The sequence below is a fragment of the Cydia strobilella genome, chromosome 25 (assembly GCF_947568885.1).
Source record: "Cydia strobilella chromosome 25, ilCydStro3.1, whole genome shotgun sequence".
Lineage (NCBI taxonomy): Eukaryota > Metazoa > Arthropoda > Insecta > Lepidoptera > Tortricidae > Cydia > Cydia strobilella.
The window spans coordinates 2,988,745-3,007,100 of record NC_086065.1 but is presented as its reverse complement, the minus strand read 5'-3'; the positions used below and the strand labels follow the sequence as shown (position 1 = coordinate 3,007,100).

The following is an 18,356-nucleotide window of genomic DNA, read 5'->3' as shown; positions in this document are numbered from 1 at the left end:
AATAAGCCCTAGTATAAGCCCTGTTTGAAAAAAGTTGTTGAGGCAGTCCCCCGCGGGCCACAGGCCAACTAAAGTACATCTCCTCTATCCTATCCCTATAAGTACTAATAATTAATGCCGCCTATAGCGAAATTTCAAATAGACAACTTTTACTTTTTATTTATTTTTTACACATCCATTAAAATACATTTACACCTCCCTAAGAGACTGGCCACCGAGAAAATTTTCCATTCAAATATCCAACGTACTTATTAAAAAAAAAATACCCAACGGGTAAATACTGGTTCGTTGCAAAGCGCAAAATAAAAAAAAGTTCGAACGACATTCATTACTTCTATCTTCTCTATGCTTAAAAATAGAACTCTATTTAATACTTTTTTTATTCTATCCTTATTAGTCACTAGTATGTACAGTCAGCTACATATTAAATACACTCAACAACGTTTACATGTGTGCGTTGCTTTATAGAATAATCACAATTTCTCCTCGATGAGATTCTTAAGGTCAGTACGTTTTCGTGACCTACGCTCGTGTGTTTAGAATCCAATTCTGTTTGGAATGTTTGTCGTCATCTTTATTAGAATATAAAAGGTCACTGAACTGATTAAAATTAACACTTTCAAACTTCTGTAAAGACTTTTTACTAAGCTTTTTTTTTACTTATTCTATACAACGGTCTGAATGCAATGCTTTAAATATAGTCATTATAACAAGATTTTCACAATTACATTATTGAAAAAAAAAGTCAAATTTACTCAAGTCATCCTTTTTAAAAGTTTTACAGTGTATTTGTGGCTTTCCATCACAGGAGGGTCCTTATGCTTCAAGTGTAATAATGACTTTTCCATCTGAAATTCCAATAGAAATTCTGATAAAAAGTTCCTTATTGTAGATGAAGCATAAGGACCCTTCTCTGATGGAAAGCCACATTTAAATAAACGTGTAATCAACAAAGTTCAATAACCTTTTACTTTCTATTTTTTTTATTGAATATTCTCAAGAGCCTTGTCATTGTCATAAATCGGTTAGTATTAGAAGGTTCATGTTAACCTCGGCTTTACTTGCTTATCAGTCATAGGTTCATTGATTCTTAGTCACTTGGCCAAGATCGGCCATAGATCGACATTTATTCTTAGTCACTTGGCCGAGATCGGCCATAGATTGACATTAATTCTTAGTCACTTGGCCGAGATCTGCCATAGATTGACATTAATTCTTAGTCACTTGGTCGAGATCGGCCATAGACCGACATTGATTCTTAGTCACTTGGCCGAAATCGGCCATAGACCGACATTAATTCTTAGTCACTTGGCCGAAATCGGCCATAGACCGACATTGATTCTTAGTCACTTGACCGAGATCAGCCATAGACCAACATTGATTCTTAGTCACTTGACCGAGATCGGCCATAGACCGACATTGATTCTTAGACACTTGGCCGAGATCGGCCATAGATTGACATTTATTCTTAGTCACTTGGCCAAGATCGGCCTGGATAATAATATTAACGATGGTATAGCTCATTTCATTAATCAATATTGGCAGGTCGGTATTTTAAACAGTCGAGATAAAAAAATACGCCATGCCGCAAACAGCCCTGTTTGGTAGTCATTTTATTTTATTGACAAAATCTAAAATAAATATTGAAAACCTGATTCTTACAGATCCTGGTGTTTTTGGGTTCTTTCAGCTCAGAATCACTAGCATATTCAATCCTGGTAATAAAAAAATGTCCAAAAAGTTTGTATGAAAATTGTACATTCCAAATACGTCGCACATACACGTGAAAAAAAATTAACACTAAAAAGTGAGGTAATGGAATGGACATTTTGGAACATCTTTTTTTAACGGCAAGATGGAGAATGTTGTCAATTCAGAGTGGAATGAGCCCAAGAATGTCCAGATTTGAAAGGTTTTCAATATTCATTTTAGAAAACGCCCATATTAAAAATAGGCTGCTGGGTCGAACAGACTGCACCCACGGCGGGAGGCGTGTCAGTCATGACGTAACGTCCCGTCGCCCGTCACAGGTGGCGTTTTAAATAGACTAACGTTGAACTTCACAATTTCCGAATATCGACCAGACATTAATACATGTTTGGCACCATATCTGTGTTGACATTAGCTTCTGTCACATGACTACGCGTTGATACCATCCCAGCATAAACATAGTATATACAAGTAGTTATAGACGCGCCACCGAGCGACCGGGGGTAAGAAAAAGAATATTCATATAAAATGTATACTACGCGATTTATCCGGTTTGCCATGTCCGATGTCTTTTCTCTTTTACTCTCATGATGCCCACATGATGCCATAACCCGACCATGAAAAAGCCAGGTCGGTGATAAAGACAAAGCATGGCACTATTTTCATTTTACTCTTATAGGAATCGCAATAAGACTATCTTTCTCTATCAAAGAGTGTCAGGCCATTGAATCCCAGCGACATTCTGGTATACCAGGTGGCTATAAAGTGTTTATATCTGCGCCCAGCGCGAGTCGAAAAACTCCCTCATGTTGTGTCCGGCGCGACCGACCGGGCTGTAATCTTCATTGAAAACCTCGCAGTTGCTGAATATCAGGCGGACGTCTGATGCGAACTCTTCTTTGCATTTGTACCTGTGGGAATTAATAGAACATTTAATATTAATGTGCATAAACTCGACCCATGGAGATTTTATAAAGGAGCCAAATCTCTATGTATGAAAAGTGTCCATCAAAAAACAGTAATTAGGCGGCGCCACCATACACCGAAATACTACCAAAAACAACCTACGTAATTTGGTCGGGTTATTTGTTGCCTTATATGGTTCATGTTATACTCATGTCCCAGAGCCTAACTAGCGCCACCGGAGAGATTAGGAACTATTATTTAAAGCTGAAAGCGGTCACTTGCAACAATTCTGTCATAAGAGATTGGCATCCTTTCTATACCATCCATAACTCGACCTGTCTTAGCTGTCATTTTAGTTTGCGTAGCTGCCGCATGGCGCTAGTTATAATCTCAGGCGTAATGTACAGCCAAGTTTAGTTTGGCCCGATATAACAGCTGAACGTAATACTATCATTTATTGTAATATGTGTTTTTAACTCATTTCTGTCTTTGTCTTTTGTATGTTATATATTAATTTTGTTGTTTTTCTTGTTACCTGTCGTGATTGCTTCACCGGATGGTCTCACCGGAAGATCAGCGCTGGAAGTCGCCAGCAACATGCTGAGGTGAGACCATTTCGTGGCACTTTTTCTTTTTTATGTTTCTCTGTTTTGTATAATTTTCTATTTTTGAGTTTGTGCTCAAGAATTAATTATTTATATTTCTATAAACTAGTATTTAGCCTAGAACAGAGACTCCGAGACACATCCCTATTACTCCTTAATCTCCAAGGCTATCTTAGTTTAATCGAACTTAGAATTTTTCTTATCACTCAATTGAAACTTCCAGTCTTTGTTCTTCAATCAATGGATCTTTGGACGCAAGTAAAATGTGCATTAGTATATGTGGTATTTTCTATAAAAAGGGACCTTATTGTCGATGGCGGTTACGCCATTGTTAACGATGCTTCGATATAAACACAATGCCGCGCGACGCTGTGCGACGTAAGCGCCATCGACAATAAGGTCCCTTTTCATAGAAAATGCCCCATATTATACTAACGTGTTATCTTGCAGTTTCTTCTTGATGGTGGACAAGTCCATGGGACACTTGATGACTTTCTTGTACTGAGGGAACAGCTTCGTGTTCACAGGGAGCAGGAACGGCCAAGCGTGTTCGTGGCATTCCATCTCGTACAGTAAGTTCCTGTAAAATACAGTGGAAGTTTATAAACTGAAATAGATGTCATATTATTATTCAGAGCCCACTGTCCACTGCTGGGCAAAGGCCTCCCCCCCCCCCCTCTTTTTCCACTCGTCTCTGTTTAGTGCTATATCTGGCCAGCCTCTCAAGGAGTCCAAGTTATCCCGCCATCGCCGACGAGGTCTGCCGGATCCCCGGCATGATGATGATGTCATATATTAAAGAAAAAAAACCAGCCAAGTGCGAGTCGCACTCGCGTTCCGAGGTTTCCGTACATTACACAATTAACAATGTACCTATTTTTTATGTGAAACGAGAGATGTCTTTAAAAAATCTAATATGCTGCACTGCACTGCACATTTCTAATAGGATTCCCTGTGATCTATAGCTAAAGAGCTATTTTGTATATTTTTTTCAAAATTTTAGATCATTATTTTCGGAGATAAACGATAAACCGAAATCAAAGATCGGCACTGTTTGTTTTAAGCTGGTCACATTATTCCTACGTTTGACATTTGTGGTTGTCATTTTAGTCTGCGGAATAAAAAAACAGACTATAGTAAACAATAATGTGTAAATCCTGCTGTTATGATAACCTCCTAAGGCCCAAGGTCCTACCTATAGTACTCTATCTGCTACTCTACCTACGATGAAATTTAAGCCATATTCAATAGGGGGTATTACTGCAATGATTTGCCACCAGAGTGCAGCACTAGCCTTATTAGTAAACCATAGAGTAACATACTGTACCTTTTACAGTTTTTTGACAAGTTTTCAGACACAATAAAATATGACACTGATGCATCAAGGCGGTTTGTTTACAGAGAACCTACCGCGCGGGAAACGCGAATCCGCTATCTGCCTCTTTATCGCTCGAATATGCAAGAGTGACAGAGATGTCGGATAACGAAATTTCGATTTTCTTGTTTCGCGATAGACCCTCAGATTGTGGTAGTAGTGAATTTCGCGTAATATTCCTTATTGTAACAGTAGCATTTCTTTTATTATGGTAAATTTTCAAACAAATAAAAATCGACTCTATTCCCTGCACTATAGGTTCAAATTACAGTGGCAAATTTTGGGTGTTTCATTTGTATGGCTGGGTCATAAGACCTAGCATTACATAGATCAGCAATACGCGTACGCCCGTGAGGGACAAAACATACGCAATGCGACAATATGATTGGTCGAGAAGATTTGTAGCCCACCATAAACCATACTAAATTTACGGTGGGGAATTTAAAAAAAAATGTGAGACTGTGACAAGGACAAACAATAACAGCGCTTTCTCTGCTACTCCTACTGAAAGATACATAAGACTATCCCGTTCGGTCATTTCCCCCCACCCCTCATGACCGATCCAGTTATACTAGATTCATGGGCTGGGTCTTAGAAGGTTAAGTTATATTCGACTTACTTGCAAAACTGCAGTTCCTTCTGCAGTTTTTTCGCGTTGTGTTTCTCTTTCTTTGCGCGAGACAGCAGCGGCACGTTTTCTGCGTCCGGCTCTTTTCCTGCACAAACCAAACTGTTCACTAAGTGTATGAACCAAGAGCTAGGGTCATTGCGCTATTTTCCGTCCATGCTCTAGTTTTCGTCCACTAATTTAGAATAGAATAGAATATAATAAATTTATTCAAAAACGCTTAAATTTTAACTTAAATATTACTTGAGACATACAGAACCAACTTATTATCAAGCGTCACTGAAAAGGTCTCCACTCAGCTTAATGTCAAGAATCCACCTAAGGATCTCGACGCTGGTCTTCCGTGGAGACCCTTCCGAGAGAATATGTATGTATGGAAAAATCATTAAAACATTATATTTAATACTTTTATAATGCCAAATTCAGTGTTTTTGTAAACAATTTTAGTTTGGGCATAATCATTTATTGCTATTTGTATGGAAGTCGTTACCACCACGCCCGCCACGCACTATATTTTGCGCGTGACCGGAGGTTATAGAACGCGTGACCGGAGGTTATAGAAAGAATATTCATATAAAATTTGGGCAGCATAGGATTTTTTCTCTTTCACTCTTATAAATTTCGGTATTTCGCCATCGCCTCCTACCACCTATGATGCCACCCGGTCGGTGATAAGGAAAAAGCATGGCACTATTATCTCTTTCCTCTTATAGAAATCGCAATAAGACTATCTTTCTCTATCAGTGTCAGGCCCTTGTCCCTGGTGAATTTTCAGGCTAGAGTCCAAACTAATTTGAACTTTCTCCCCTTCATAATAAGATCGAAAGTGCTACAAACCTTTCGTACCGTCCACACTGTCAGTGTCGTGTTGCAGCGCCCCGTTCCCGCCGACGTACTGTAGGGCGCGCCGTTTTTCTGGCGGAGGTCCGTCTTCAGGCAAATCTGGTGGTACTGTAACAGAACAAATAGCTTAGTGTACAATAACCATAGAATAACTGATACTAGAGCGTTACTGTCATAGTAAATTTTGTAACCCCAGTAAATTCACTGCCATCTGTCGACACACTTTAAAACTAAAAATGAAGATTTATAAAAATACGATAGAATGTATTTAAATATAGATAAATGATTTTTTTTATTTGCATTAATTATTTTTATGATTTTGACCCATGTTCTTTCACTGATATCCGTTAAAATTGTTAAATAACAAACGAAACCGTCAACGCCATCCATACAACTGTAGGCCAAAACTAGTAGCGCCCTCTGAACGAGAATCAAATTTTCTTGATTTTCGAGGCACGTTTTTTCCTTAGACTGTATCCATCTATTACGGAGTTATATCTATCTTTGCAATAACTAAGCTATTTGTTCTGTTAAGATACAAATATGGAAAAATTATTGGAATTGCTTTTCTACAAATCTCATGTTCATCAAATGTCATGTTGTATGTCATGCAGCGTATCGTCCATGTTCGTCGAGACGCGCACAGACGGTTTCGATGCCGTGCGGCGAAAGAAAACTGCCTCACTGCAGTAGGCCGAGCACATGATTGACGCGACAGTATCTCGCCGCGAGATAGACTACCCGTCTTTTACTAACTGTATGAATTAAAGGGGGACGGGTAGTCTATGTCGCGGCGAGATACTCTCGCGCCAATCATGTGCTAGCCCGGCTGGACAGAGTGCGCGGGAGTAGCAACAGCATTCTAAACATGATGGCTAATAAGCTACATAGATTGTCCTTTGTCAATGGCAATGGGTCAGCGGACAAAGTCGCTTTTGTTTATAATTTATTAAATATTTTATTAGGTTACTGTTGTTGTTGTTACTAACATAAGGTATAAGCTATAACCATAGAGTAACTTATACTAGAGCGGTACTGTCATTGTAAATTTTGTAACCCCAGTAAATTCACTGCCATCTGTCGACACACTTTAAAACTAAAAATGAAGATTTATAAAAATACGATAAAATGTATTTAAATATGGATAAATGATTTTTTTAATTTGCATTAATTATTTTTATGATTTTGACCCATGTTCTTTCACTGATATGCGTTAAAATTGTTAAATAACAAACGAAACCGTCACCGCAATCTATACGACAGTAGGAAGCTAGTAGCGCCCTCAATGAGAATAGAATTTTCTTGATTTTCGAGACACGTTTTTTCCTTAGATTGTATCCATCTATTACGGAGTTATATCTATCTTTGCAATAACAAAGCTATTTGTTCTGTTAAGATACAAAAATGGAAAAAATATTGGAATTGCTTTTCTACAAATCTCATGTTCATCAAATGTCATGTTGTATGTCATGCAGCGCATCGTCCATGTTCGTCGAGTCGCGCACAGACGGTTTCGATGCCGTGCGGCGAAAGAAAACTGCCTCACTGCAGTAGGCCGAGCACATGATTGACGCGACAGTATCTCGCCGCGAGATAGACTACCCGTCTTTTACTAACTGTATGAATTAAAGGGGGACGGGTAGTCTATGTCGCGGCGAGATACTCTCGCGCCAATCATGTGCTAGCCCGGCTGGACAGAGTGCGCGGGAGTAGCAACAGCATTCTAAACATGATGGCTAATAAGCTACATAGATTGTCCTTTGTCAATGGCAATGGGTCAGCGGACAAAGTCGCTTTTGTTTATAATTTATTAAATATTTTATTAGGTTACTGTTGTTGTTGTTACTAACATAAGGTATAAGCTATAACCATAGAGTAACTTATACTAGAGCGGTACTGTCATTGTAAATTTTGTAACCCCAGTAAATTCACTGCCATCTGTCGACACACTTTAAAACTAAAAATGAAGATTTATAAAAATACGATAAAATGTATTTAAATATGGATAAATGATTTTTTTAATTTGCATTAATTATTTTTATGATTTTGACCCATGTTCTTTCACTGATATGCGTTAAAATTGTTAAATAACAAACGAAACCGTCACCGCAATCTATACGACAGTAGGAAGCTAGTAGCGCCCTCAATGAGAATAGAATTTTCTTGATTTTCGAGACACGTTTTTTCCTTAGATTGTATCCATCTATTACGGAGTTATATCTATCTTTGCAATAACTAAGCTATTTGTTCTGTTAAGATACAAAAATGGAAAAAATATTGGAATTGCTTTTCTACAAATCTCATGTTCATCAAATGTCATGTTGTATGTCATGCAGCGCATCGTCCATGTTCGTCGAGTCGCGCACAGACGGTTTCGATGCCGTGCGGCGAAAGAAAACTGCCTCACTGCAGTAGGCCGAGCACATGATTGACGCGACAGTATCTCGCCGCGAGATAGACTACCCGTCTTTTACTAACTGTATGAATTAAAGGGGGACGGGTAGTCTATGTCGCGGCGAGATACTCTCGCGCCAATCATGTGCTAGCCCGGCTGGACAGAGTGCGCGGGAGTAGCAACAGCATTCTAAACATGATGGCTAATAAGCTACATAGATTGTCCTTTGTCAATGGCAATGGGTCAGCGGACAAAGTCGCTTTTGTTTATAATTTATTAAATATTTTATTAGGTTACTGTTGTTGTTGTTACTAACATAAGGTATAAGCTATAACCATAGAGTAACTTATACTAGAGCGGTACTGTCATTGTAAATTTTGTAACCCCAGTAAATTCACTGCCATCTGTCGACACACTTTAAAACTAAAAATGAAGATTTATAAAAATACGATAAAATGTATTTAAATATGGATAAATGATTTTTTTAATTTGCATTAATTATTTTTATGATTTTGACCCATGTTCTTTCACTGATATGCGTTAAAATTGTTAAATAACAAACGAAACCGTCACCGCAATCTATACGACAGTAGGAAGCTAGTAGCGCCCTCAATGAGAATAGAATTTTCTTGATTTTCGAGACACGTTTTTTCCTTAGATTGTATCCATCTATTACGGAGTTATATCTATCTTTGCAATAACTAAGCTATTTGTTCTGTTAAGATACAAAAATGGAAAAAATATTGGAATTGCTTTTCTACAAATCTCATGTTCATCAAATGTCATGTTGTATGTCATGCAGCGCATCGTCCATGTTCGTCGAGTCGCGCACAGACGGTTTCGATGCCGTGCGGCGAAAGAAAACTGCCTCACTGCAGTAGGCCGAGCACATGATTGACGCGACAGTATCTCGCCGCGAGATAGACTACCCGTCTTTTACTAACTGTATGAATTAAAGGGGGACGGGTAGTCTATGTCGCGGCGAGATACTCTCGCGCCAATCATGTGCTAGCCCGGCTGGACAGAGTGCGCGGGAGTAGCAACAGCATTCTAAACATGATGGCTAATAAGCTACATAGATTGTCCTTTGTCAATGGCAATGGGTCAGCGGACAAAGTCGCTTTTGTTTATAATTTATTAAATATTTTATTAGGTTACTGTTGTTGTTGTTACTAACATAAGGTATAAGCTATAACCATAGAGTAACTTATACTAGAGCGGTACTGTCATTGTAAATTTTGTAACCCCAGTAAATTCACTGCCATCTGTCGACACACTTTAAAACTAAAAATGAAGATTTATAAAAATACGATAAAATGTATTTAAATATGGATAAATGATTTTTTTAATTTGCATTAATTATTTTTATGATTTTGACCCATGTTCTTTCACTGATATGCGTTAAAATTGTTAAATAACAAACGAAACCGTCACCGCAATCTATACGACAGTAGGAAGCTAGTAGCGCCCTCAATGAGAATAGAATTTTCTTGATTTTCGAGACACGTTTTTTCCTTAGATTGTATCCATCTATTACGGAGTTATATCTATCTTTGCAATAACTAAGCTATTTGTTCTGTTAAGATACAAAAATGGAAAAAATATTGGAATTGCTTTTCTACAAATCTCATGTTCATCAAATGTCATGTTGTATGTCATGCAGCGCATCGTCCATGTTCGTCGAGTCGCGCACAGACGGTTTCGATGCCGTGCGGCGAAAGAAAACTGCCTCACTGCAGTAGGCCGAGCACATGATTGACGCGACAGTATCTCGCCGCGAGATAGACTACCCGTCTTTTACTAACTGTATGAATTAAAGGGGGACGGGTAGTCTATGTCGCGGCGAGATACTCTCGCGCCAATCATGTGCTAGCCCGGCTGGACAGAGTGCGCGGGAGTAGCAACAGCATTCTAAACATGATGGCTAATAAGCTACATAGATTGTCCTTTGTCAATGGCAATGGGTCAGCGGACAAAGTCGCTTTTGTTTATAATTTATTAAATATTTTATTAGGTTACTGTTGTTGTTGTTACTAACATAAGGTATAAGCTATAACCATAGAGTAACTTATACTAGAGCGGTACTGTCATTGTAAATTTTGTAACCCCAGTAAATTCACTGCCATCTGTCGACACACTTTAAAACTAAAAATGAAGATTTATAAAAATACGATAAAATGTATTTAAATATGGATAAATGATTTTTTTAATTTGCATTAATTATTTTTATGATTTTGACCCATGTTCTTTCACTGATATGCGTTAAAATTGTTAAATAACAAACGAAACCGTCAACGCCATCCATACAACTGTAGGCCAAAACTAGTAGCGCCCTCTGAACGAGAATCAAATTTTCTTGATTTTCGAGGCACGTTTTTTCCTTAGACTGTATCCATCTATTACGGAGTTATATCTATCTTTGCAATAACTAAGCTATTTGTTCTGTTAAGATACAAATATGGAAAAATTATTGGAATTGCTTTTCTACAAATCTCATGTTCATCAAATGTCATGTTGTATGTCATGCAGCGCATCGTCCATGTTCGTCGAGTCGCGCACAGACGGTTTCGATGCCGTGCGGCGAAAGAAAACTGCCTCACTGCAGTAGGCCGAGCACATGATTGACGCGACAGTATCTCGCCGCGAGATAGACTACCCGTCTTTTACTAACTGTATGAATTAAAGGGGGACGGGTAGTCTATGTCGCGGCGAGATACTCTCGCGCCAATCATGTGCTAGCCCGGCTGGACAGAGTGCGCGGGAGTAGCAACAGCATTCTAAACATGATGGCTAATAAGCTACATAGATTGTCCTTTGTCAATGGCAATGGGTCAGCGGACAAAGTCGCTTTTGTTTATAATTTATTAAATATTTTATTAGGTTACTGTTGTTGTTGTTACTAACATAAGGTATAAGCTATAACCATAGAGTAACTTATACTAGAGCGGTACTGTCATTGTAAATTTTGTAACCCCAGTAAATTCACTGCCATCTGTCGACACACTTTAAAACTAAAAATGAAGATTTATAAAAATACGATAAAATGTATTTAAATATGGATAAATGATTTTTTTAATTTGCATTAATTATTTTTATGATTTTGACCCATGTTCTTTCACTGATATGCGTTAAAATTGTTAAATAACAAACGAAACCGTCACCGCAATCTATACGACAGTAGGAAGCTAGTAGCGCCCTCAATGAGAATAGAATTTTCTTGATTTTCGAGACACGTTTTTTCCTTAGATTGTATCCATCTATTACGGAGTTATATCTATCTTTGCAATAACTAAGCTATTTGTTCTGTTAAGATACAAAAATGGAAAAAATATTGGAATTGCTTTTCTACAAATCTCATGTTCATCAAATGTCATGTTGTATGTCATGCAGCGCATCGTCCATGTTCGTCGAGTCGCGCACAGACGGTTTCGATGCCGTGCGGCGAAAGAAAACTGCCTCACTGCAGTAGGCCGAGCACATGATTGACGCGACAGTATCTCGCCGCGAGATAGACTACCCGTCTTTTACTAACTGTATGAATTAAAGGGGGACGGGTAGTCTATGTCGCGGCGAGATACTCTCGCGCTAATCATGTGCTAGCCCGGCTGGACAGAGTGCGCGGGAGTAGCAACAGCATTCTAAACATGATGGCTAATAAGCTACATAGATTGTCCTTTGTCAATGGCAATGGGTCAGCGGACAAAGTCGCTTTTGTTTATAATTTATTAAATATTTTATTAGGTTACTGTTGTTGTTGTTACTAACATAAGGTATAAGCTATAACCACAGAGTAACTCATACTAGAGCGGTACTGTCATTGTAAATTTTGTAACCCCAGTAAATTCACTGCCATCTGTCGACACACTTTAAAACTAAAAATGAAGATTTATAAAAATACGATAAAATGTATTTAAATATGGATAAATGATTTTTTTAATTTGCATTAATTATTTTTATGATTTTGACCCATGTTATTTCACTGATATGCGTTAAAATTGTTAAATAACAAACGAAACCCTCAACGCAATCTATACGACAGTAGGCCAAAACTAGTAGCGCCCTCTGAACGAGAATGAAATTTTCTTGATTTTCGAGGCACGTTTTTTCCTTAGACTTTATCCATCTATTACGGAGTTATATCTATCCTTGCTATAACTAACAAATTTAAGGACCATATGTTATCTCAAATAAAGAAATTTAATTTAATTTAATTTAAAATGTTAAATGCAGGACTATTTATTAGTCTTGAATGTTTTTTCAAACGCGTGACTTTTTACTTATTTATCTTGTCACTAAAAAGCGACATCTTCCAGGCAACATTCGGTGTTTGGTTACCTGGTGGCGGTAGTGGGGGCGGCGGCGGCGGCTGGTCGGGCTCGGGCTCGGGCTCGGGCTCGGGCGGCGCCACGTCGCAGCTCGCGTCCTCCGCTAATGTTGAAGTGGAAGCGTGCGATGGCGCAGGACTGCAAATCAAATTCACTTTTTCTACTCGTCGAGCATAATCTGTGTATTACAACTTCCTATGCAACACTACAACCTTACTCTTTTCAACGTTGGATAGTCTATGGCACTTCCGACTCGAGCATAAGAATTTTATCGATACGGTTTAGTCAATTATAAAAATTTTGAAAATAGAACTTTATACATTTCGATAAAATATTTCTTGTTTAAGGAGACTCGATTCAATGCAAATTAGCCTACTCAAACACGGCTCGGCGTCGCATCTGCTATGTGATTGTTTGGCCAACAAAAACGTTTTATATTTTATGTTGTAGTAGAAACAATTGCTTCATAAGTCAGAAACGCGCATGTGACACCCTTCATATAGCAACATCCATACCCTACGAAAACCGTTTAGCATTGCTTGTTAGTCTCCATAGGCTACGGTGGCCAAAACAGATAAAAACTGTCTTAAAATTGAATTTAGCGTGGAGCAGGTACCAGGGCCTCATGAGTTACGAGGAGGTGTCGTTGACCAACCCGCCGGGGGCGCCGGGTCCGGGGGCTGCGGCAGCTCGCGTATCTTAGCTGTATACTTTTAGTTTGTTTATCATTATGATTCTACTAGTTGAAAGTATTTTTTTTTTGTCTAGTAGAAAAAGTATTGTATATAATAGTGATATAATCAAACTTTAGTTTCAATCTCGTATGTACCTTACTTAAGCAACTCAGCAAGCTTCGTTGCTTAAACACGGTACGCGACTGAAAAGCTCTCTATTATATCACGATTGTATAAATAAAATACTATTTCATCACACTCGCTCAGTAAATGTGGAATTGCACGCAAACTTAATATAACTTAAAAAATAACAATGTCAGATTATATTATATAGAAAAATATTACAGCGATTTCGTGAGTAACATTTCTTTGAGTCGGCGTCCAAAAATAGCATTTGAGGTTTCATTTCTGAATGTTACGCGGCTTCATGGCTAGAGCGAGAAAGATACACCCTTATTTGAACTCACCTAGGCACCATGTTCCGGTCGGCTACGACGCTGGTGTTCACGTCTTTATGCTTGCTGTCCTTTTCTTCGTGTTGGGGGGTTTCTTGGCTAGAGCGAGAGAGATAAACCCTTATTTGGACTCACCTAGGCACCATAGTCTGATCGGCGTCGACGCTGGTGTTCACGTTTTTATGCTTGCTGTCCTTTTTCTTCGTGTTGCGCAGCTTCTTGGCTAGCGAGAGAGATACACCCTTATTTTAACTCACCTAGGCACCATAGTCTGATCGGCGTCGACGCTGGTGTTCACGTATTTATGCTTGCTGTCCTTTTTCTTTGTGTTGCGCGGCTTATTGGCTAGAGCGAGAGAGATACACCCTTATTTGAACTCACCTAGGCACCATAGTCTGATCGGCGTCGACGCTGGTGTTCACGTCTTTATGCTTGCTGTCCTTTTTCTTCGTGTTGCGGGGCTTCTTGGCTAGAGCGAGAGAGATACACCCTTATTTGAACTCACCTAGGCACCATAGTCTGATCGGCGTCGACGCTGGTGTTCACGTCTTTATGCTTGCTGTCCTTTTTCTTTGTGTTGCGCGGCTTTTTGGGGGGAGCGCGAGAGATACATTGAGAGCAGTACCACTTGCCCCGCGGATTCTGAAATGGAATAAAATAAAAAAATTATGGTGGTCCCTTTTTGATTTCTAGGCTAAAATTATAAAGCGTAATAAATGTGTATATTGTAACTCGTAGATCAAGTAGGAGAAAAAGAGAGGGGAGGGGGTTTCTAAATATAGGTACAGCTAAAACAATAGGGTTAACGTCGGATTTTTTTTTTACTTATACGTGATTAATGATACGTTTCGTTATGAATAAACTCTTCAATGATTAATTTTAGAGAACTTGATATATTATGCTAGTTTTGACACGTTACATTTTTCCTTTTTTCTTCAGTATAAAAAAAAAAAAAAAAAAAAAAAAAAAAATAGTTTATTTACCAAAAAATTTTACATTGATTTATTAACCTATGATCTCCACACTAGGCTAGGCCTGTCTTGTGGAGTCAGTTGAGACAATTCCAATTTTTAATTAACATTTTCCTACGCTGAAGTTTTGACATTGTGCTAATACTAGGTGATACATATAGCTTAAAGTATTATATAAAAATAAAAACTTAATCTATACAAGATAAATCACAATTTAGGTTTAGTAAAGAAATTACATCAAGGCACATTATTACTATTTAATTGTAAACAGCAGGTGTGTGTGCGTGTGTGTGTGTGTGTTGTGTCTATGTTGTTTGTGTGTGTTGAATTGAGCGAAATAGAAGGAAAAGTTTTCTTGTAGGTACTAGGAAGAGAAAGCCTACCGAGGAGTTGTCCAGTAATTTTACCATTTATTAGACATGTATTTTAGTTTTACCTTAGGTAAAGGTGGATAATGGCAGTCGTGGTGGTAGGCGCGCACACACAACGCACACGGGATAGTCCGTCCAGGGCATGCACCACCACAAACTATGCAGACTTTTTCGCCGCGGGCCTTGTTCACGCACACCCAGCAGTACCTGCAATTTACAAATTGGATTACACACTAGAACAATCTCTACCACAGAATAAGTAATAGTATTGTTATACAGAACGGGCACGCACCGCCCCGCCCCGACTAGAATGACCTCGCCCCGCGACACCAGATTGACGGCCGTTTGCCGGCCGCTCAGTACTATTTATAGGCAACTTACTCACACTATGACGCATGACGCGTGTACAGTCGTGCCGTTCACACATAGAAACGCACGTGATTTGATGTATAGCGTGTCCGCCCTGTGTCTACGGAAAGACAAAAACAAATTCATCGGATAATAGCACAGGGCGGAAATCGTCATACTCGGCTTGAAGCAGTATGTGTAGTGGCCTTTGTCACAACCGTCGCACAACAGCAGTTGTTCGTTCTCTGTTTAAAAGTTTTGCTTGTAATATTACTTACCAATCACCTTCAGGTATCTTTTCCATGCTCGGTTTGAAGCAGTACGTGTGGTAGCCTTTGTCACAACCGTCGCACAACAGCAGTTGTTCGTTCTCTGTTTAAAAGTTTTGCTTGTAATATTACTTACCAATCACCTTCAGGTATCTTTTCCATGCTCGGTTTGAAGCAGTACGTGTGGTAGCCTTTGTCACAACCGTCGCACAACAGCAGTTGTTCGTTCTCTGTTTAAAAGTTTTGCGTGTAATATTACTCACAAATCACCTTCAGGTATCTTTTCCATGCTCGGTTTGAAGCAGTACGTGTGGTATCCTTTGCCACAACCGTCGCACAGCAGCAGTTGTTCGTTCTCTGTTTAAAAGTTTTGCTTGTAATATTACTTACCAATCGTCTTCAGGTATCTCTTCCATGCTCGGTTTGGAGCAGTACGTGTGGTAGCCTTTGTCACTTCCGTCGCACAACAGCAGTAGTTCGTTCTCTGTTTAAAAGTTTTGCTTGTAATATTACTCACCAATCACCTTCAGGTATCTTTTCCATGCTCGGTTTGAAGCAGTAAGTGTGGTAGCCTTTGTCACAACCGTCGCACAACAGCAGTTGTTCCTCGTTGTCTCCCAGCAGGCAGAATTGACAATTCTGTAACACGCCAACGCGCTTTGTATTAAAACCTATCCTATTTTATATCCTAGATATTAAAATAATAGTGCTAATGTTTTTTGAGGGATTACAATATGACATTCTTTATAGCCACGATTTTGTTTATTCACAATAGCATCTAAACTATCATCTGACAAAGTATCAAGCGGGAGGCGATGACTAAATTTGTTTTACAGAATTTATCTGCTGCCATTCCTCAACCCACCAACGGAGCAGCAGCTGACGTTCACGAGGGTTCATCATACATAGCCGTTAACCGCTATACGAGTTTCCGCCCGGGAGGCGATGACTGACGAAATTTGCGCCTGGCTCGCGGTCTATTATTACAAGCGGTGTGTGGACACTTACCGCCTTCATGACGCTCTTGTCCCACGCCGTGGCGGCCTCTAGTGCCGCCGCCAGCATGGCCAGTTGTGCCGAAGTGTTGCATCGTGCTACCGCTTCTCGCCAGGTCGCTAGGCCCCGCGCTAGAGATTTTGTTTCAGCTGTAAAAAAAAGTTATTTATCTTTAGGTACTTATGATCTTTCGATGAAAACCAGTTTATTGGCCTAAAATTGTTCAACTTTGATGCCAAATATCTCGAAAACAATAACCTTTGAAGTAAATATGGGATACTATATTGCTTAAAGCCATTGCTGTTAATATGATAAGCTACAAAAAACAATAGAAAACTAAGGGATTCAGATCGAAGGTCATTAATTGGGGCATGAGATCCCCTTAAGAGGCCGGTGTCGATTTTAGTCGCAAAAATGTAAAATTGATAGTTTTAGTCGGTGAAATTGTACACCTTTTGTTACCTAATTGAAATAACAAGTACTGGTTTCTATTAGCACGTCTTCTTATCTTGCCTTTTATCAGATCAACTTTTTGAAAACAGTCTCACTAAATTAGTAATGATTTTTTTCCTGATGGACGTTTAGGTAAACGCGCGTAAAGCACTGATTTTGTCGCTCTTATTTGTAAATTTCGTAAAGTTTGGACTGCTAAAAATGGTAAATTTGTATTACACATATTCTGTACTTGACCTTTATCAGATTACACAATTTGTATAATTTACCGCCATAATTTTTTGATGAATTTTTAAAAACTGCGCCTTCTCTTCATATATTACCGGTGACGCACGCTCGCGACCTCATTATTAAAAGGCAAGATGAGAAGACGTGCTAATAGAAACCAATACTTGTTATATCTATATTACGTAAAAAAACGTGTATAATTTCAACGACTAAATCTATCAATTTTACATTCTTGCTCCAAAATCGACATCGGCCTCTTAAGGTTAAAATGACTGACTGGCCTTCATGTATACAATCAGACATAGTATATACAAGTTATAGACGCGCCACCGAGCGAACGGGGGTAAGAGAAAGAATATTCATATAAAACTTGGGCAGCATAGGATTTTTTTTTCTTTCACTCTTATAAATTTCGGTATTTCGCCATCGCCTCCTACGATGCCACCCGGTCGGTGATAAAGACAAAGCATGTCACTATTTTCTCTTTCCTCTTATAGGAATGTCAATAAGACTATCTTTCTCTATCAAAGAGTGTCAAGCCCTTGTATACAATACTTACGTTTAGAATCGACGTCAGAGTCATGAGGTGACGGAGCTGACGCGTTCCCGTGTTCGCCCTGCCGCGCCGCGCCGAGACTAGCGTCCGAATTACTGTAAACAACATTCTTTATAGTAAACTGTATTCAAATCGACTATAATAGCATAGCATTTGATTTTAAAAGGATTATTGAAGCCAATAGGGGGCAGTACTGCGGTGTTCTGCTGCTAGAGAGCAGCACTAGCACATTTTATAAACCACAGAGT

At 39.0% G+C, this 18,356-nt stretch overlaps 2 protein-coding genes across 2 annotated transcripts in view; both read right to left on the bottom strand.

The window, feature by feature from the left end:
• Nucleotides 1-255: 255 nt before the first annotated feature.
• LOC134752875 (bromodomain adjacent to zinc finger domain protein 2B-like) lies at nucleotides 256-14,151 on the bottom strand. Its single transcript, XM_063688645.1, has 6 exons — nucleotides 14,052-14,151; nucleotides 12,798-12,925; nucleotides 6,062-6,175; nucleotides 5,216-5,312; nucleotides 3,658-3,801; nucleotides 256-2,621 (listed from the first exon to the last, which is right to left on the bottom strand). Exons 1-6 carry the CDS (start codon nucleotides 14,060-14,062, stop codon nucleotides 2,480-2,482), a joined length of 636 nt encoding a protein of 211 aa, XP_063544715.1. The 5' UTR covers nucleotides 14,063-14,151; the 3' UTR covers nucleotides 256-2,479.
• Nucleotides 14,152-14,394: 243 nt separating this feature from the next.
• Nucleotides 14,395-18,356, bottom strand: part of LOC134752782 (uncharacterized) — a 157,256-nt gene continuing 153,294 nt past the window's right edge. Inside the window, exons 43-47 of the mRNA XM_063688483.1 lie at nucleotides 18,112-18,203; nucleotides 16,884-17,020; nucleotides 16,393-16,514; nucleotides 15,324-15,465; nucleotides 14,395-14,558 (exon numbers count right to left, since the gene is read on the bottom strand). Coding sequence (XP_063544553.1) covers nucleotides 14,418-14,558; nucleotides 15,324-15,465; nucleotides 16,393-16,514; nucleotides 16,884-17,020; nucleotides 18,112-18,203 — 634 coding nt within the window. The 3' untranslated portion in view covers nucleotides 14,395-14,417. The remainder of the gene's footprint in view (nucleotides 14,559-15,323; nucleotides 15,466-16,392; nucleotides 16,515-16,883; nucleotides 17,021-18,111; nucleotides 18,204-18,356) is intronic.

Coding starts and splice junctions, on each gene's coding strand:
- LOC134752875 (XM_063688645.1), bottom strand. Junction 6,176..12,797: donor GCCCCCACTACCGCCACCAG/GTAACCAAACAC, acceptor GTTCTGTTACAG/TACCACCAGATTTGCCTGAA. Junction 2,622..3,657: donor AAGAAACTGCAAGATAACAC/GTTAGTATAATA, acceptor TAATTCCCACAG/GTACAAATGCAAAGAAGAGT.